This window comes from Dama dama, chromosome 24, assembly GCF_033118175.1.
Source record: "Dama dama isolate Ldn47 chromosome 24, ASM3311817v1, whole genome shotgun sequence".
Classification (NCBI taxonomy): domain Eukaryota; kingdom Metazoa; phylum Chordata; class Mammalia; order Artiodactyla; family Cervidae; genus Dama; species Dama dama.
The window spans coordinates 52,484,712-52,503,842 of NC_083704.1; the positions used below are offsets into that span (position 1 = coordinate 52,484,712).

Consider the following 19,131-nt stretch of genomic DNA (forward strand, 5'->3'; position numbering starts at 1 on the left):
CTTGGTGCAGCCAAAAAATAAATAAAAACAAATAATAATAGTAAAACCTGAATGAAATGAATAACTTTCTAAGATAATACCAATTAGTTAAGTGAAATCAAGAAAAAATAACATGTTTAAGTAGATAACAACATGAAAAAAATTTTTTTTAATGTCAGAGAGCTCACTCCAAAAAGTACTTAGGTCAGATAATTCCATAGGTAAATTCTTTCACCCTTTAAATTATTCCAGGAGTTCCCAGACAGTCCTGGGGTGATTAAGACTCCACACTTCTACTGCAGGGTGGCATGAGTTTGATCCCTGGTCGGAGAACTAAGATCCCACATGTTGCAGTAAAGCCAAAAAAAAATATTATCACAGAGTATGGAGATCAAAGAAAACGTCCCAGTTTGTCTTACCAGGACAGAATAATCTTGGATTCCAAAGTCTGACAAAATAAAAACAGAAAACTGCAGTTGAGTATCAGTTTATAAATATTGATACAAAAAATACTTGGGGGAAAAAAATGAAATCAAGTACAAATGAAATCAGTAGTTTGAGAGCAGCATGACCACGTAGAAGGGAGTTTATTCTCAGAATGCAAGGATTAGTCAAAATTAGGAAAATTTTGTAATATACTTCTTTATATTAGTAGATCAAAGGAGAAATTATTTGACAAGGTATAGTATTCATCTGGATTGAAGCCTTTAAATAGATAGTCCCTCAAAATGATTTTTAAAAATTGTATATCAAGCCTAAACTGAAAGCAATTCCTTTGAAAGCTATATACATGACATAGGTGCTTGCTTTACCATTATCTATATTTTTCTGAATAGAGCAAATATAACTAGACAAACAAAATTAGTAAAATTTTGACAACTAAGAGGCAAAATTATTTTTTTGCCGAGAATTGGGGAGAAATTAACTGTGAAACGTTTTTGAATACAGAGAATTCAACAAGTAGAAATTTCAAAATGCATATATAAGTTAATAGCTTTCTTGTATAAACACAACAGTAATTCATAAGATTTTGAAAGTAAAATGAAAATGTTGAATAGATTTTAACAAGTGTTATAAAAAATCGTGGAAGAAACTATCCAATTCACATGAACCAAAAAAGAAGATACACTAAGATATTATCTTAAAAGGAGTATTATGGAACCTGTAGGAAGAAAAACAGTCTATTGAAAGCTGTTGAAGATTTACTTGAGTAAGTTTTGAAACTTGACGATACTATCATTCTTATGAAAGAATAAATGCATGACAGTCACGAGAAAAAGAAGAAAAACTGAAAGAGCAGTCAAGAGTACTTTACCCTGCCAAATAGTATTGCATTTTACAAAATTACATTTTAAAAATATTGAGTTAGTTCAGAATTGATTAATGAAGGGAATAGGCTTTTCACAATTAAATCCAGAATATAAAGATACTCATTCATTTTAGTTTTACATACTTTAACTTTTATTTTGAAATTACTTTAGACTTAACAAAGTCATTCCTTATATTCTTCATTCATCTTCTGCTAATGTTAACACCTTGTACAAGGATCAAAACCATAAAGTTAGCATCAATACTATTTACTAATCTAGTGACCTTATTCATTTTTCCCCTTTTGTCCCACAGTCGCCTTTTTTTCTCCTAGTTTTATTGAGATACAATTGACATATAGCATTGTATAAGTTTAAGTTGTACTGCATAATGATTTGACTTACATGCATCATGATAATGATTACCACAGTAAATGTGGTAATCAACATCCATCAACTCATATAGGTACAACATTAAAGAAATAGGAAAAAGTTTTTTTCCCCTTGTGATAAGAACTGTTAGGATTTGCGCTCTCAACGTCTTTCTTATAATGTACAGCAGTATTAATTATATTCATCATATTGTACATTACATCCCCGGTACTTATTTATAACTGAAAGTTTGAACTTTTTGACTGCCATAATCCAATCCCCCTTCCCCCCATTATCCTGCCTCGTAACCACAAGTCTGATCTCTTTTTCTGAGTTTGTGAATTTGAAATATAATTAACATACAATACCATGTTAGTTCCTGGTATATAGCGTAATGATTCAGTATTTCTATATATATTTCACAGCGATCACCATGATAAGTCTAGTCATCATTTAAACATACAAATATATTATATAATTATAATTATTCCCTGTGTTGTACACTTCATACCTGTGACTCATTTATTTTATAACTGAAAGTTTGTATAAACACAGTATTTTAACTCAGCAAGAGAGGATGGAATCAAATGATATTGGAAAAACTGATAGCTATTTGAAAAAAGAAGGAAAAAAAAAACCAGTTGAACTCCTTTCATTTCATATTCCAAAATAAGTAAGGTATAAACATTTAAAAAGAAACATAAGTTGCTAGCCTAAGTACGTTTATATTATTTACGTATAATCTTTTATTCATTTATAAGCTTCGAATGGATCCTTTATATATATGATATAAAACCCAGTAGCCACAAAAGAAAAAAAAGAGATCATTTTCTAGATTTACAATGGACAGAATCAGTTAGTTTAATGAAACAGTTTTAGGACTGCTGTTTCTAAAGTACAAGAACTCTTTGAAGTCTAGGAAAAAAATACTACTAGAAAAATGGGCAAGGGACCAAATAGATCATTTGTAGAAAATCAAAAAAACATAAATGTTTTAATCTAATAGTCTTTAAAATGCCCAGCAAATTGACAGTTCTGAAGACTAGTAATACAGCCTGGTGTGAATGTGGGACAACACACACTCATCTCCCATCAGTGGCTTTCTCTTTGACCCTGTTGTTTGATAACAGGGAATGTGTTCCAACATAGTACTCAATTCTAGGCCACACCCAAATGCCTGTGAATAGGAATTTGTCACACATCCATTCATATAATGCAAACTGTGTGGTCAGCAGAAGGAATTAACAAGTTGCAGAATGGAATATGGTTCCATCATTACTCAGAAAAACCAAAAATGTGTGCTTTATGTTTTATATATGTGTAAACAACATGAAAAACAATAAATTGGTTAAACTAAACTGGGTGGTTATCTCTGGGGTTGGATCACAGAAAACTTGAATTTTAAATTTTGCATGCTCTAATGTTTGAGTTATTTCCAACAGATGCACTGTTTGTATAGGGAAAAAGCATTTTTAAGTTCTTAATGTAAAAGACAAAAAAATTTTTTAGTTTCTTAGAAAAAAACATCCATTTTATTTTTTTTGTTTGTTTGTTTGTTTTATTTTATTTTTTTTTTTTTCAATTTCTCCTTTATTTATTTATTTTTTCAGTGGGTTTTGTCATACATTGATATGAATCAGCCATAGATTTACACGTATTCCCCATCCCGATCCCCCCTCCCACCTCCCTCTCCACCTGATTCCTCTGGGTCTTCCCAGTGCACCAGGCCCAAGCACTTGTCTCATGCATCCCACCTGGGCTGGTGATCTGTTTCACCATAGATAATATACATGCTAAAACATCCATTTTAGTGTCATTAAAATGTTAAAAAGAGAAAAGGAGCTTGGGAAAGAACATGAAATTTTGCACATTTTACCAGTATGTCTGGGAATCATAGAGATACTAATTTTAAAAGAGGAAATACCAGTGGAAATCAGTGTGGGAATTAAATTTGTTTTTGTTATTGGAGTTCATTAGTACCGCGTGTCCTGTGTATGAATTACTTTTTTTAGTCTCATATCTTTATTTTAATATTGCATGGCTAAAGTATATCATACCAAGAAATTTTTAGAAGGATAATTAGAACAGAACCCATTTCTTTTCTTTTTTTTTTCATTTATTTTTATTAGTTGGAGGCTAATTACTTCACAACATTGCAGTGGGTTTTGACATACATTGACATGAATCAGCCATGGAGTTACATGTATTCCCCATCCTGATCCCCCCTCCCACCTCCCTCTCTACCCAATTCCTCTGGGTCTTCCCAGTCGGAACCCATATCTAAAATATGTATTCTTAATCTCAGGGCTTTCTTTATCACAGCTTCCATTCCTTCTAGTGCCCCTCAATCTAGCATATGTGTGATACCTCTCTCATTCTTAAGAATTTTCCAAGAAGTCCATTTCAGTATCACATTTGAAATCAAAGATCAAAGCATTAAATTATCTGGGCATTCCAGCAGAGTTTTTTTTCCTTAAGTTTTAAGTTTCCGGTATTCTCAGGAAAATGCAGTAGAAAATTTGGGGGTTTTGCAGTTTCCTCAATTCTTACATGTTTTAGAGCTTTTGTATTTAAAACACCTAGTGCTATGCTCATTATCAGCTAGTTTCTCAGTAAATTATGCTTCTTAGTTTCATTAATCAGAAGTATCTTTTCTTTTTTTTTTTTTTTGCTAAGACTGTAAGAACAATAGTGAACGTTAAGTGGTTTTATGAGCCAGGCGTTATTCTGTGTACTTAACATGGATCGTGTCATTTAAGCTTCCTAACGACCCCGTCTGATTTGCACACTATCTTCGTTTTACAGATGATGAACCCAAGGCATGAGAGGTCAAGTAGTTTACCCAGTGTCAGCAGTCAGTAGGTGACAGACCCTATAAATGATTCAAAGGCAGAGTATATGTGTTTCTGTCACAGAGGCTCTACTGTTCCTTCTCATGTTAGAATAAACCAAAATGATAAAATTTTTATATCAGTTGTTAATATGCAGAAATTAAGAGCTTAGTAACTATGGTGAAGAGGAAGTTTGTATAGTATTTGCTCCTTTATAGCAGTTGAATGAGGCTGTTTCTGAAATTAAGTCTTCATTGTTTGTTGTTGTTGGGTTTTTTTGGGTTTTTGTTCTTCTTTTTTTTGGCTAAAGTCTCCAAGAATGTGAAAAGGAAGGAGAGAGTAGTAAAAGAATCTTTGAGTAACATTTTATGAAAGTTAACTAGAAATTTAAAATAGATACTGTATTTGATAAGATTTAGTTTAATTTCAGTAACCTAAACTTTTGGTTTCCTGTTTATTAGTTTCTACTTAATGGTTATTTTTTAAGTTAAAATGAAGGAAAGTCTGCTTTGCCTTCATACTTTCTATTCCAACTCCTTGATTATCAGATCCCTGTCTTTAACTAGTTTCCTTTATCACAGGAGAAAGAAGATGTCCCTGTGGAAATGTCGAATGGTGAACCAGGTTGCCACTACTTTGAGCAGCTCCGGTATAATGACATGTGGCTGAAGGTTGGCGACTGTGTCTTCATCAAGTCCCACGGGCTAGTGCGTCCTCGTGTCGGCAGGTGAGCATTTTGAGTTAAGAGAGGACAAGGTTTGGTTTGAGAGATTTGGTGCCAGTAGGAATTCATTACTGTTTAGGATGAAAACCAAAGTCCCTCCCTTGGGAACATCACCTACTTCCTTTCACACCACACCCCCTGCTCATGCCTCTAGCCACACTTCCTCTCATGAATCCTGTTGTGTTTGTTTTTTTTCTGTTTCTTTTTCTCCTCCTTCCATTTACTGAACTCTTCAACCCAGAAATCTCCCTGCCAACTTCATATGGTAAACTCTTTTTAGCCTAAATTTGAAATGGCACTTACTTAAGGAAGCCTTTCCTATCTCCTCTAGACTGGATTAGGTCCCCCTATTACACATCCTCAGAGCTCTGTGTATTTCCTCCTCCTCAGAACACATATCAGTTATATTATCAGGCTTCCATATGAGACTACAAATACCCTGAGAGTTAGAGACCCTCTCTTTTTGAGCAAAAAAGTGATATATACCTTTATATCCCTTGCTCCAAACATAGTGCATGAGGCTCAGATATTTGGTAAACAAGTAAATGGGTGAAAGTATGATTGGATGGCATAGAATAGCAGTAAAAAAGTTTAGGGAACAGGGCTGGGCAGTAGAGGATAGTAGTTAAGAAATTGATTCCAAGAGATTTTGATGTAAGTCCCAGCCCTGTCGGTTTAATGTTCTTAGGCAAATTATTTACCTCTCTGGGCTTCAGTTTCCTCATTGTATTTGTTCGTCATTTAGTAATTGTTTATTATATATGTACTATTTGCTAGGTTCTGTAGATACATTAGTGAATAAAAGAGACAACTATCCTTAGTCTTCTGGATCTTTTTTCTAGTAGGAAGACAAACTGTAAACATGAGTAAGTAAAGTGTATAGTACGTTAAATTATGATGTATGCTATGGAAAGAAATAGAGCTGGATATGGGAAATTGGGAGAGCCATGGTCAGAGTAGGGTGTTCAAAACTTTACATAGGCTGGTGTGTAAAGCCTCACTAAGAGTTCACAGTTGAGCCAACACTTGAAGGAACCAAGGAAGTGAGTAATGTGAATATCCAGGGAGAAAGCTTTCCAGGGACAGAGAATATCCAGTTCAAAGACTGGAGAGAGAAGCATGCCTGGACTGTTCAGATCAGAGCTTATGACAAAGGGAGTGGGCAGTACTTGAGTTAGGTAGGAAGTACATGAGCCAGGGGATATAGTGCAAATTGTGTGAGGCTCAGAAACTACTGAAGGGACTTGGACCTTTACTGAATTAAATGAAATACCATGGATTATTTTAAGTGCAAAAATGGCATTTGTTTTTTCCCTCCACACACCATGGCATGTACGATCTTAGTTCCCTGACCAAGGGTCAAACCTGTGTCCCCTGCAGTGGAAGTGCAGCGTTTTAAATACTGAACCACCAGGGAAGTCCCCAGAAGTGACATCTGACTTAGGTCTTAGCAGAAGGGCTCTGTCTACTGATTATTAAGAATAGACAGTAAAGAGTCAAAGGTAGAAGGGCAAAACCTGCTAGGAGGCTGTTGCAGTAATCCAGGCAAGAATGATGGTGTCTCAGGCCAGTAGTCACATCCAGTTCTACGAATGAGATCCAGTTTTGAAAGGTTGAGTTAAGAGAATATAGTCCCTGGTGGCTCAATGATAAAAGAATCTGCCTGCCAATGCAGGAGACGTGGGTTTGATTGCTGGGTTGAGATGATCCTCTGGAGAAGGAAATGGCAACTCACACCTGTGTTTCTGCCTGGGAAATCCCATGAACAGAGGAGCCTGGTGGGCTACAGTCCATATGGTCGCAAAGAGTTGGACACAACTGAGCAACTAAACCGCAACAATAGCAGCAAAGTGTCCAGGAGAGAGAGAGGAGTCAAGGGTGACCCCTGCATTTTGATCTGAAGAACTGAAAGTGTGTATTAACTGAGATGAACATGCTGCTTCATGTCTGGAACCTTGAGACTTTGGGAACAGTAATAATATCAACCTTATGGTGTGGTTCTGAGAAATAATGCAGTGTCCTGCACAGAGCAGCCAGATGTTTTCATTTTTTTCTAGGGAGATGGTCAGTGGCTTTCATTAGATTCTCATGAGGTAAAGAGGTATTAGATCTTGACCTACAAGAAGGTCATGAACCATGGCCTTAAAAGGAATGTCTGCCACTGATGTGATCTGACCCCAAATATTGATGATCTGTGTGTTTATTCAGCTCAGAAGTCCAGGAAGAAAACCTGGGAGTAAGCTTAAACTATTAAGTTGTATTCCTTGGTATTATGTTTTAAAAAAAAAATTTCCCTCCTGAAATGAGTAGACAGATGTTCACTTCTTTTTTTCCCCAAATATCTTCTTATATGTTTAAAGGGGGAAAAAAGAATCAAGAAAATTGTCTTATTATCAAAACAGTCAGTGAAACTTCTCTAAATATAGCATACCATTAAGTTTTTGGTTAGCAGAATGTTTGTTAGATTAAGACTTCAGGAATGAAAGCCATCAGAATTCTAATTTAATGGAATTTCTTCATTTTTTTCTCCCAAGAATTGAAAAGGTATGGGTCCGAGATGGAGCTGCATATTTTTACGGCCCCATCTTCATTCACCCAGAAGAGACGGAACATGAGCCGACAAAAATGTTCTACAAGAAAGAAGTGTTTTTGAGTAATCTGGAAGAAACCTGCCCCATGACATGTATTTTAGGTATGTATTTATACTTTTCATTTAATCACACTTATTCCACAGTTAATTGAATACTACTTCTGTTCTGGGCACTATTCTAGGTGCTAGGTATATAGCAATAAAAAAATCAAAATCTCAGCCTTCTCAGAGACCTAACTGTGTGGAGCAGAGGCTGGGGAGTCAGTAAATTAAAATTAATTAAATAGAACATCAGGTAGTAATTAGGGCAATTAATGAGAATAAAGCAGAGTACGACGATAGAGAGTAACATTGCCGGAGGGTCTGGTTTAGGTCACGTGGTCAGCAAAATCCTCTCTGTTAGGTGACATGACAGTAGACCCCTGAAGGAAGTGAGGAAGAAAACCATTCAACTAGCTGCTGAGATTTTACTCCTTTTAGGTGCTGCAAACATCAGCTGCAAAGACCTTGAGGCAGAGTATCTGGGTGTGTTTGAATCACAGTAAGAAAGCTGAGTGTGTTTGAGTCACAGTAAGAAAGCTCCTTACTTCTAGTAAGGAGACAAAGGGAGCCTAAAGGGGAGACTGAGGTCTTCTTTGGTTAGAGTGACTGCAGCCATGCAGGGGGCCTGGTAGGGAATGAGCCCTCTCAGGTGACTGGGCTCTCAGTCATGGTGGGTCATATGCAGGGATTGAGCTTTAACAGATAAGAGGTCTTATGAGGAGTCTGGACAAAGAGGCATGTGAGCCAACATGTGTGTTAGAGGAGTCACTGTGGCTGCAGTACGGGGAAGTGTTGTAAGAATAAGGTAGGAAGCAAGGAGAGCAATTAAAAGACATAATGTCTCTGTTGGATTAACCCTAGCAGTGTTACTGTTCCAATCCAGAAACATGAAGGTCTCTTGCTTTGGCTTCTGTTGAGTCATCCTCCTGAGTGTGCAAAGTGCCATTCTGCTTCTGAGATATAGTTACATGACTCATATACTGTCACCGTTTTCAGGTCTTGGGTTTCTTCTGGCCCCAGATTAACTTGATAACTTTTTACACTAGCTGCTGTCTACATCTTTTTGAGTGGTTTTCCCAAAGGTTACTAGTCACATCTTTATATTACCTATTGGTTGTAAAGTTGAAAAGTTATTACCTATGGTTGTAAAGTTGAAGAAGCCACCATGCTTATGATCAAAAGGAAATTTGCAAATTAAAAAAATATTTTATTTATATATTTGGCTGCTTTGGGTCTTAGTTTTGGTGTGCAGGATCTGCTGTCTTTGTTGTGGCATATGGGATATTTAGTTGCAGCATGTGTTCACTGACCAAGGATTGAATCTGGGTCCCCTGCAGTGGAAGCACAGAGTCCTAACCACTGGACCACTAGGGAAGTCCCTAAAAAGTATTTTACCCTTAGACTTTGTTTGGTTGCTTTAATGTTTATCTATATTGTTCTTTGGTGCTTTTAATTTTTTTCAGAATTGAATATGGTAATCATGTCTGAATGGCCAATAATTCATCATATTTTCTCTTCCACTCTGGGGAGAGACAACAAAAGCTAGTGAAGTTATTAAATCCTTCTTGAGTTTCTGCATCAGAGAAGGTCTTCCTTTTAACTTGTGCTCTGGAGCTTGACTTCTAGTGAGGAGACAAAGGGAACCTAAAGGGGAGACTGAGGTCTTCTTTGGTTAGGACAACTATATCATTGATTGTTTTTTGGTTATTTTCCTAGTGATGACCCTGGGGATTACATCTTAAACTAAATGAAAATCTGATTTTGTACACTATACAAAAAACTCTGTTCCTCTATAGCTCCATCCCTCTCATTTGTGTTATTGTCAGAAATTAACTCTTTATACTTTGTGTGCCCCGTTATCATAGATTTATAATTATTGCTTTATGCATTTGTCTTTAAACTCATATAGGTTGAAAAAGAGAGAATTTGCAAACCAAAAAGATATTGCCTTTTATATTTACCTATGTAGTTACCTTTACTGATGTTTTTTATTTCTTTATATGGCTACAAGTTATTATCTAATGCCTTTTCATTTCCGCCTACAGGACTCCCTTTAGCATTTCTTGTCGGACAGGTCTGCTCGCAACAATCTTTTCTTACCTTTTGTCTATCTGGAAATGTCTTAAGTCTTCCATTTTTGAAGGATATTTTTGATGGATATAGAATTCTCCACTGGCAGTTTTTTCTTTCATGTCTTTCATCACATTTGGGAAATTTTTGGCCACTGTGTCTTCAGATATTTTTTCCTGCCCTTTTCTTTTTCTTCACCATCCAGGACTCCTGTTATGCCTATGTGGGTCATGCTTAATGGTGTGCCTTGGATCTCTGAGATGCTCTTCATGTTTCTGTATTCTTTTTTTCTTTCTTTCTCAGACTTTTCATTTTAATTTTCCTGTCTTCAAGTTCATTGATTCTTCTGTGTTTGTTGAACCCTTCTGATAAATTTTTCATTTTAGTTATTGTACTTTTCAGCTTCAGAATTTCTATTTCATGCTTACAACTTCTGTCTCTTTATTGATTCTCTATTTGGTGAGACATCATTCTGGTTTCTTTTAGTTCCTTGTCCATCATTTCCTTTAGCTCTTCAGGTGTATTTAAGACAGTTGATTTAAATTCTTTTTTTTTTTTTAATTTAAATTATTTGTGTAGTAAGTTCAGTGTCTAAACTTCCTCAGGGACAGTTTCTGTTCCCTGTGAATGGGCCCTACTTACTTGTCTCATGCATGCCTCATAGTTTTTGTTGAAAGTTAGATATTTTAAATATTATCAATATAATATAACTCTGGAAATCAGATTCTACCCATCTCATTAAGTTTTGTTGTCACTGCTTATTGTGAGTTGTTATTGCTTGTTTAGTGACTTTTCAAAGCTACTTTAAAGACTGTATTCTTGTTGTGTGCTGTCACTTAAGTCTCTGTTCTACCAGCTTAGTGGTCAGCTAGTGATTTAACAGAGAATTTCTTAAGTGCTTGGATCCAAAAAAAAACAAAACCCACCCCAAATTCCCAGCCTTTGCAACTGCCTAGTGCATCTTTGCTGGAGCACACATTCAGCACTCAGCCCAAAAAGTTCACAACTCTGCCTTTGTATTTACTGCCTGCTTGTGCAGGCCTTGACAGTCTGAAGGTGAGAACCTGGGGCCTTCTGAGGTCTTTGCTGAACATGCACCTTGCCCATAGCATGTGCATGGCTTTCTAGATTTCCAGGAATATGTGGAAGCTTCTCAAAACTCTTATTCCTCAAAACATCTCACTTCCCAGTTCTTTCTCCCAAGCTTTTCAACATGTCTACTGTTTGCCCCAACTGATATCCTTTGCCAGCCCCAGCTCGTGGCAGCTATGTTTTCAACAAAAGCACCATAGCTGCTTCCCTGCTACTTGGAAGTTAGGTAGCAGTTTGGAAAAAGTAAAATTGTATCTAGCTCTCACATCAGCTTCAAAATAAATTCCCAGATAAAATATAGGCTTAAATGAACAAAGAAGTAGTAAAGATACCAAAGGAAAGTGATGGGGAACAAATTTTTATAATCTTTAATGTAAAACCCAGAAACCAAATAAGAAAGATTGATAAATTCAACTATATAAAAGTTTAAAATGTTTGGCAGAAGCAGAGACAGGTGACAACTTTGGGAAAGTACTTGCAGTGTAAATCATTGAAAAAGATCAAATTTCATTCGTATATGAAGTGAAACTGAAGTTGCTCAGTCGTGTCCGACTCTTTGTGACCCCATGGACTGTAGCCTACCAGGTTCCACCGTCCATGGGATTTTCCAGGCAAAAATACTGGAGTGGGTTGCCATTTCCTTCTCCAGGAGATTTTCCCGACCCAGGAATTGAACCTGGGTCTCCCGCATTGCTCAGTTCAGTTCAGTCACTCCGTCGTGTCCGACTCTTTGTGACCCCATGAACTGCAACACGCCAGGCCTCCCTGTCCATCACCAACTCCCGGAGTTTACTAAAACTCATATCTATCGAGTCGGTGATGCCATCCAGCCATCTCATCCTCTGTCGTCCCTTTCTCCTCCTGCCCCCAATCCCTCCCAGCATCAGGGTCTTTTCCAGTGAGTCAACTCTTCGCATGAGGTGGCCAAAGTATTGGAGTTTCAGCTTCAGCGTCAGTCCTTCCAATCAACACCCAGGACTGATCTCCTTTAGGATGGACTGGTTGGATCTCCTTGCAGTCCAAGGGACTCTCAGGAGTCTTCTCCAACACCACAGTTCAGAAGCATCAGTATTTTGGCGCTCAGCTTTCTTCACCATCCAACTCTCACATCCATACATGACCACTGGAAAAACCACAGCCTTGACAGACGAACCTTTGTTGGCAAAGTAGTGTCTCTGCTTTTTAATATGCTATCTAGGTTGGTCATAACTTTCCTTCCAAGGAGTAAGGGTCTTTTAATTTCATGGCTGCAGTCACCATCCGCAATGATTTTGGAGCCCAAAAAAAATAAAGTCTGACACTGTTTCCACTGTTTTCCCATCTATTTCCCATGAAGTGATGGGACCAGATGCCATGATCTTAGTTTTCTGAATGTTGAGCTTTAAGCCAACTTTTTCACTCTCCTCTTTCACTTTCATCAAGAGGCTTTTTAGTTCCTCTTCACTTTCTGCCATAAGGGTGGTGTCATCTGCATATCTGAGGTTATTGATATTTCTCCCGGCAATCTTGATTGTAGGCAGACGCTTTACCGTCTGAACCACCAGGGAAGTCATATATGAAGAACTCCTATTAAATAATTAGGAAAAAAGATCAACATCCAGTAGGAAAACAGGCAAAGATTAATAGAGAGCAGAGAGAAGTTTATCAGTGGTTCTTAAAATATGCACAACCAAAGCCAGTAGAGAAATGTAAGTTAAAATTACCCAGATGCTACTTTCTTAAAAAGAAATTAACAAATTGTCAAAGATTCATATGTTTACTAGTTGACAAGAATATAGGGAAGTGGCATTTGCCCACTTTGTGGTGGGTTTATGAATTACCATCACCTCTGTGAAAGGTAAATTTGATAATAACCTATAAAAATCAAAGTATATGTACCCTTTGATCCAGCTTTTGTACTTCTAGACGTTTATTCCTCAGATGTACTCATTCATGTGCAAATTGATGTATGTCTTAAAGTATGTCAACTTAGTCTTGCTTCAGTGAGAGAGCAAAAATTCGGAAAAGAAACTGAACATCCACCAGTAGGGAACTAGTTGAATAAATATATTAATACCAGCAGTGATCCTTAAAATGTATTATTTTGCACCAAAATTTAGGTGTAAAACAATATGAGTGATATGCTAACCATTTTAAGTCCCACAACTAACCATTTGTAAATCCCACAACTAAGACCCGATGCAGCCAAATAAATTGTTGTTGTTTAGTTGCTCAGTCATGTCTGACTCTTTGTGACCCTGTGGGCTGCAGCACACCCACTGACAGTATTGTACAACCATCAGTACTATCCATTTCTAGAACTTTTCATCATCCCAAATAGAAACTCTGTACCCATTAAGCAGTAACTACTAATTTCCATCTCTTCCAGCCCTTGATAAGCACTATTTTACTGTCTTTATGAATTTTGCCTCTTCTGGGTACCTTATGTAAGTGGAATCATGCAAAATTTTTCCTGAGTCTGACTTATTTTACTTAGCATAAATAAAAAATTCTCAAAATTCATCCATGGTGTAGCATGTATCTAAATTTTATTCCTTTTTGAGGCTGAATAGTATTTCACTGTATGTATGTGTAACATTTTGTTTATTCATTCATCTGTTGATGGACATTTGGGTAATTTCTATATTTTGGCCAATTGTGAGTGATGCTATTGTGAACATTGGTATATGTGTATCCGAGTCACTGCTTTCAATTCTTTTGTATATTTACCTAGACGTAGAATTTCTGGATACACTTTCAGTTCAGTTCAGTTCAGTTCCTGAGTCGTGTCTGACTCTTTGTGACCCCATGTACTGCAGCATGCCAGGCCTCCCTGTCCATCACCAACTCTTGGAGTCCACGCAGACCCATGTCCATTGAGTTGGTGATGCTATCCAACCATCTCATCCTCTGTTGTCCCTTTCTCCTCCCACCTTCAGTCTTTCCTAGCATCAGGGTCTTTTTAAGTGAGTCAGCTCTTCGCATCAGGTGGCCAGAGTATTGGAGTTTCAGCTTTAGCATCAGTCCTTCCAATGAACACCCAGGACTGATCTCCTTTAGGATGGACTGGTTGGATCTCCTTGCAGTCCAAGGGACTCTCAGGAGTCTTCTCCAACACCACAGTTCAAAAGCATCAATTCTTCGGCGCTCAGCTTTCTTTACAGTCCAGCTTCCACATCCAGCTGCACCACTTCACATTAGCAGCGTGACATATGGTGGTTCCAGCTTCTCCACATCCTTACCAGCACTTGGTATTTTCCGGAAGTTTCATTTGGCTTTTTTCCCTTCATAATAGCCATCGTAATGAATGTGAAGTGGTATTTCAATTTTTATTTGTATTTTCTAAATGATTAATGATGTGAGCATCTATTCATGAGCTTATTGGGTATTTGTATATCTTCTTTGGAGAAATGTCTGTTCAGATCATTTGCCTGTTTCTTGAGTTATTTATTTTGTTATTGCTGATTTGTCAGAGTTCTTATATATTCTGGATATTAGACTCTCACTAGAGATATAATTTGCAAATATTTTCCACTGCTCTATGCGCTCTTTTTTCACTTTGTGTCCTTTGAAGCCCAGAAGTTTTTCATTTTGATGAAGTCTGATTTATCTTTATTTTCTTTAGTTGCTTGTGATTTTGATGTCACATTTATGAAACCATTGCCTAATAGAGGGTCACAAAGGTTTATACTTATGTTTTTCTTCTAAGAGTTTTATAGTTGTGTCTCTTACATTAAGGTCTCTGATCCATTTTGAATTAATTTGTGTATATGGTATATAGTAAGCTTCTAGCTCCATTCGTTTGCATGTGGTAATCCAATTGTTCCAGCACTGCCTGTTAAAGAGTCTGTTCTTTCTCCAATTGAATTGTCTTGACACCCTTGTCAAAAATCAGTTACCTGTAAAAACTCAGTTATATGGATTTATTTCTAGACTTTTAATTCTAGTCTGTTGATCTACATATCTATCCTTACATCTGCTTATACCCTTTCAATATTCTAATTTTAATCATGTGAATATATTAATTTAAAAGTTTAAAATAATTGTTATCTATGACCACAGTAACTCCTTTCTCTCCAAAATTTTTCTCTTTCAGGAAAATGTGCTGTGTTGTCATTCAAGGACTTCCTCTCCTGTAGGCCAACTGAAATTCCAGAAAATGACATTCTGCTTTGTGAGAGCCGATACAATGAGAGTGACAAGCAGATGAAGAAATTTAAGGGACTGAAGAGGTTTTCACTCTCTGCTAAAGTGGTAGATGATGAAATTTATTACTTCAGGTAAAGTTGAAAAAACTAAGGAAGAAAGAGCAGTTCAGCTCCTTTGATATCAGTAAAACTCATATCAAAATTGCATAGTCCAGGGTGGGTTTTTATTGTTTTTTATTAGGTCTTAAACTAGAGCAATAGACATTTCAAATAGAAGATATTAATTTAATTAAATATTAAAGGAAAATCCTCATAATCTGCTGAGATGTGGTGACTGCTGGAACAGTCCTCTTCGTTTAGACTTCAGTAATTGTGATATGGAGGCAGAAATCTTTGGTTCTGGTATATAATCTGTCTATTAAGAGATTGTGTAGTTCTGTAAACTACGAAAGTTCTTCTTAGTATTTATAGGCAACTAGATCTCAGCTTTGGATCCAGTGCTTTTGTTGGGTATTCAGCAGAATCCCTTAAAAACACACATCTGAGAACTTCCCTGGTGGTCCAGTGCTTAAGAATCTACCTTTCAATGCATCAGGCTTCCCTGGTGGCTCAGATGGTAAACTGTCTGCCCGCAGTGTGGCAGACCCGGGTTCAATTCCTGGGTCAGGAAGATCCCCTGGAGAAGGAAATGGCAACCCACTCCATTATTCTTGCCTGAAAAATTCCATGGATGGAGGCGCCGGGTGGGCTACACAGTTCATGGGGTCGCAAAGAGTTGGACACAACTGAGCGACTTCACTTTCACTTTCACTTTTTCAGTGCTGGTCTGAAAAATCGAACTGGATGCAGGTTCGATTGCTGGTCAGGAAACTAAGATTCCCACATGCCACAGGGTGACTAAGCTCGCACACTGCACTAAAGATCCCGCATGCCTCAGCTAAGACCTGATGCAACCAAATAAATAATTAAAAAAAAAAAAAACGCAAGCATCTGTAAGTAGATGTGAATTTATAAATGTATATTTTAATTATTTCCCTTGCAGACTTAAGAGTGGACATGGCAGATTACAGAAAGTTGGTTCTAGGTATTAAGGCAGAGCATTGCTTTCCAATCCATCCTGGATTGATGTCAGGTGATTTCATTTTATTTATTTATTTTTATGTCCCTTCTTCTAGAAAACCAATTGTTCCTCAGAAGGAGCCCTCACCTTTATTGGAAAAGAAGATCCAGTTGCTAGAAGCTAAATTTGCTGAGTTAGAAGGTGGAGATGATGATATTGAAGAGATGGGAGAAGAGGATAGTGAGGTCATTGAGCCTCCTTCTCTACCTCAGCTTCAGACTCCTCTGGCCAGTGAGCTGGATCTCATGCCCTACACACCCCCACAGGTGAAGGTGGCGGTTCCTGTTACTTGTCTTATTCCTAGCTCTGGTTTGCAGTAAAAAGGAAGGAGACATCCAGCCCCTCCGTTATGGGAGCTTCAATCTAGAATTCTTCAAGAAGGAACAGATTTTATTTTTTCCTTTCTTGATGCCACTAATAATTTAAAGTGTAATATCTTTATAAAAAAGTTTCATAGATAGCTGGCTTTAGTGGCAGGTTTAGTTAGGAAGCTCTCCTTGTCTTGCATTGAAAAAAAACGAGAATTGCATCATCCTCTTACTCTAGCTTTTATTGCTCGTACCTTTTTAGTCTCTTTCTTTAGGACCCCATCTTTTGGTTAAGGTGATCCCTATAGGTATTTTCTTACCATTTAGAATTTTCTCAAGCCTTGATTGTGAGGTCACCATTATAGATTGCAGTCATGGAATTCAGTGGAACTTCCATTTTTCTTGTATGGCCAGAGGCCAGGAATAGCTGTGTTTTGAATAAGAAAATGGTCAACTATAAATGGAAGATGTCTGTAGAACAGTAGCTGTTGAATTGGACGTTTTTGGCTTACAAAAACCTTTAGTAATTGACGAGATGCAGTGTTCTGATGCATTATAAGAGCTTTCTGTCTTACAGTCTACGCCCAAATCTGCCAAAGGCAGTGCAAAGAAGGAAGGCTCCAAACGGAAGATCAACATGAGTGGCTACATCCTGTTCAGCAGTGAGATGAGAGCTGTGATTAAGGCCCAGCACCCAGACTACTCTTTTGGGGAGCTCAGCCGACTGGTGGGGACAGAATGGAGAAACCTTGAGACAGCCAAGAAAGCAGAATATGAAGGTAAATAGAGCATAGGCACAACTGTCTAAGCTTTGTAAGTGAGGGGGTGTTTTCAGCAGTGCACGAGCTTAGACAGGTTGAATCTCTGGTTCTTACCACTTGCACATGAACTTTGTGTTGGGGACTGTCTCAAATGGCTCCCGTCCAGCAGTTTAAGTGTCAGCCTTGTCCCAGCTGAGCAAGTGCTGCCTCTGACTTGGCCTCTGATCTCAGTGTGGTGGTGTTTTTTTTTTCCCCCAAAATTTTGCAAATATTTAGCTGTTAAAAAAATTGCATGATTTTTTTTCTTTCATTAAATCCTATAAGCACACGTGTGTTGAGCTGGGGAATGATCATACAAGGATGTTAGATACAATTTTAGTTAAAATTCATCTGAAACGGGGCTTTTAAAATCAGTGATCTTCTATTATGGCTCTTGACAAGCCATATAAACTCCAGGCTGAGGCCTGGCTGAAGTGCCTGGTTTTCTATGCCTTTCCTGGCCTGTGCTGCATTCATAACTACTTTTAAGGTACTTGGGTTCTCTTTGATAAAGCTCAACTACCTTCATTTTCCTTTTACTCTATAATCAAATTATTTGGGGCTGTGAACTATCATTCAAGGATTTGGCGGTTCATAACCATTAGGGACAGATACTTGATAGAGATCTTTTGTTTTTTTGTTTTTTAATATTAGGCATGACTTTAATCAGGAAATGAGTAGTAAACATTAGGTTAGGCAGGACTGTTGCCCTCAGAGCTGTATTTTTTTCATTTGGAATTCTATACAGTGCTTCATGTTGACAGTTTAAAGCCCTCTCTCAATTGACCACAATGATCACCATTACCCTTCTTGATGGGGTCCAAACCCATTATTTTCCAACAAGCATAAATAAATTATCAAGGCTGCCTCCTTTATTAAACTTAATGGAGTTTCCAAAGAAACTCCTTTTTAAAAAAAAGTTTACTCCTTTCACTTTTTATATAGTTGATTTTTAAAATTATCTGACAGGCTTCCCCCAAGGATCTGTAGAACGCTAATCCTACAAGATGTTCAGCCAGAAGACATTTGTGGCAAAAGCAGTTTGAGAAGCACTCCAAATACTTTCTCTCTTGGAAACTTAGTGTGCATATTGCCATAGTAAAGTCTTTAAACCTGCAGTTAAGACCTATTTTTTTTCCACCTGGCATTTTCTGAAACTTGATCAGGTATTCGTGTATTATCTGCTAATATCCTGAGGAACTAATATTTCATGGAACATTCTTTGAGAAATCATACTCAGTTCTATAAGAACCTACAACCTTGGAGAGCATTGTTATTTCTAAGCATTAGTGGACGTTAAGACCCAGATATATCTCTCAGTTGGAGGAGTGTTTGAAATGAAGCTCACATGGCTATAAAGCCTGGTCCAGGACAAAATGAAGCCATTATTGCACGGCTGGTTACTTAAGAGTGTAAACAAGAAATTGTGTGAACAAGAGTGTGAACAGAGAAATGTGTCTGGAGATAAGGTGAAAGTAAAAATGCTGGAGCCAAACTGAAGAGAAGAAAGAGTGACAACTGGGAAATTTTCCCAGATTCTAAGGGGAGTCTGAAATTCGGTGAGAACTTAGCGAGAGGAGTTATGTGACTCAAAGACACCAAGTCTGAGCTTGTGGTGTTCTGACCCACTCAGTTCAAAACCCAAAGTTTGGTTTGGCTGACTTCATCTAATAATTCTCTTTTCTAAGACAGCCTAACTGGGCTCCTCTCAGAAAAAACCAACAGGTCCAATATTCCATCCTTAGACCTGAACTTTTCTTTTTTCAACT

The 19,131-nt window shown here is 37.5% G+C and overlaps 1 protein-coding gene across 29 annotated transcripts in view; it reads left to right on the top strand.

Annotated features, from left to right (window-relative positions):
* Positions 1-19,131, top strand: part of PBRM1 (polybromo 1) — a 104,851-nt gene that overhangs the window by 72,401 nt on the left and 13,319 nt on the right. For all 29 annotated transcript variants that reach the window (XM_061128387.1, XM_061128380.1, XM_061128392.1 and 26 more), the window contains 5 exons: positions 5,071-5,216; positions 7,748-7,905; positions 15,083-15,266; positions 16,310-16,520; positions 17,140-17,341. In XM_061128387.1, coding sequence (XP_060984370.1) covers positions 5,071-5,216; positions 7,748-7,905; positions 15,083-15,266; positions 16,310-16,520; positions 17,140-17,341 — 901 coding nt within the window. The remainder of the gene's footprint in view (positions 1-5,070; positions 5,217-7,747; positions 7,906-15,082; positions 15,267-16,309; positions 16,521-17,139; positions 17,342-19,131) is intronic.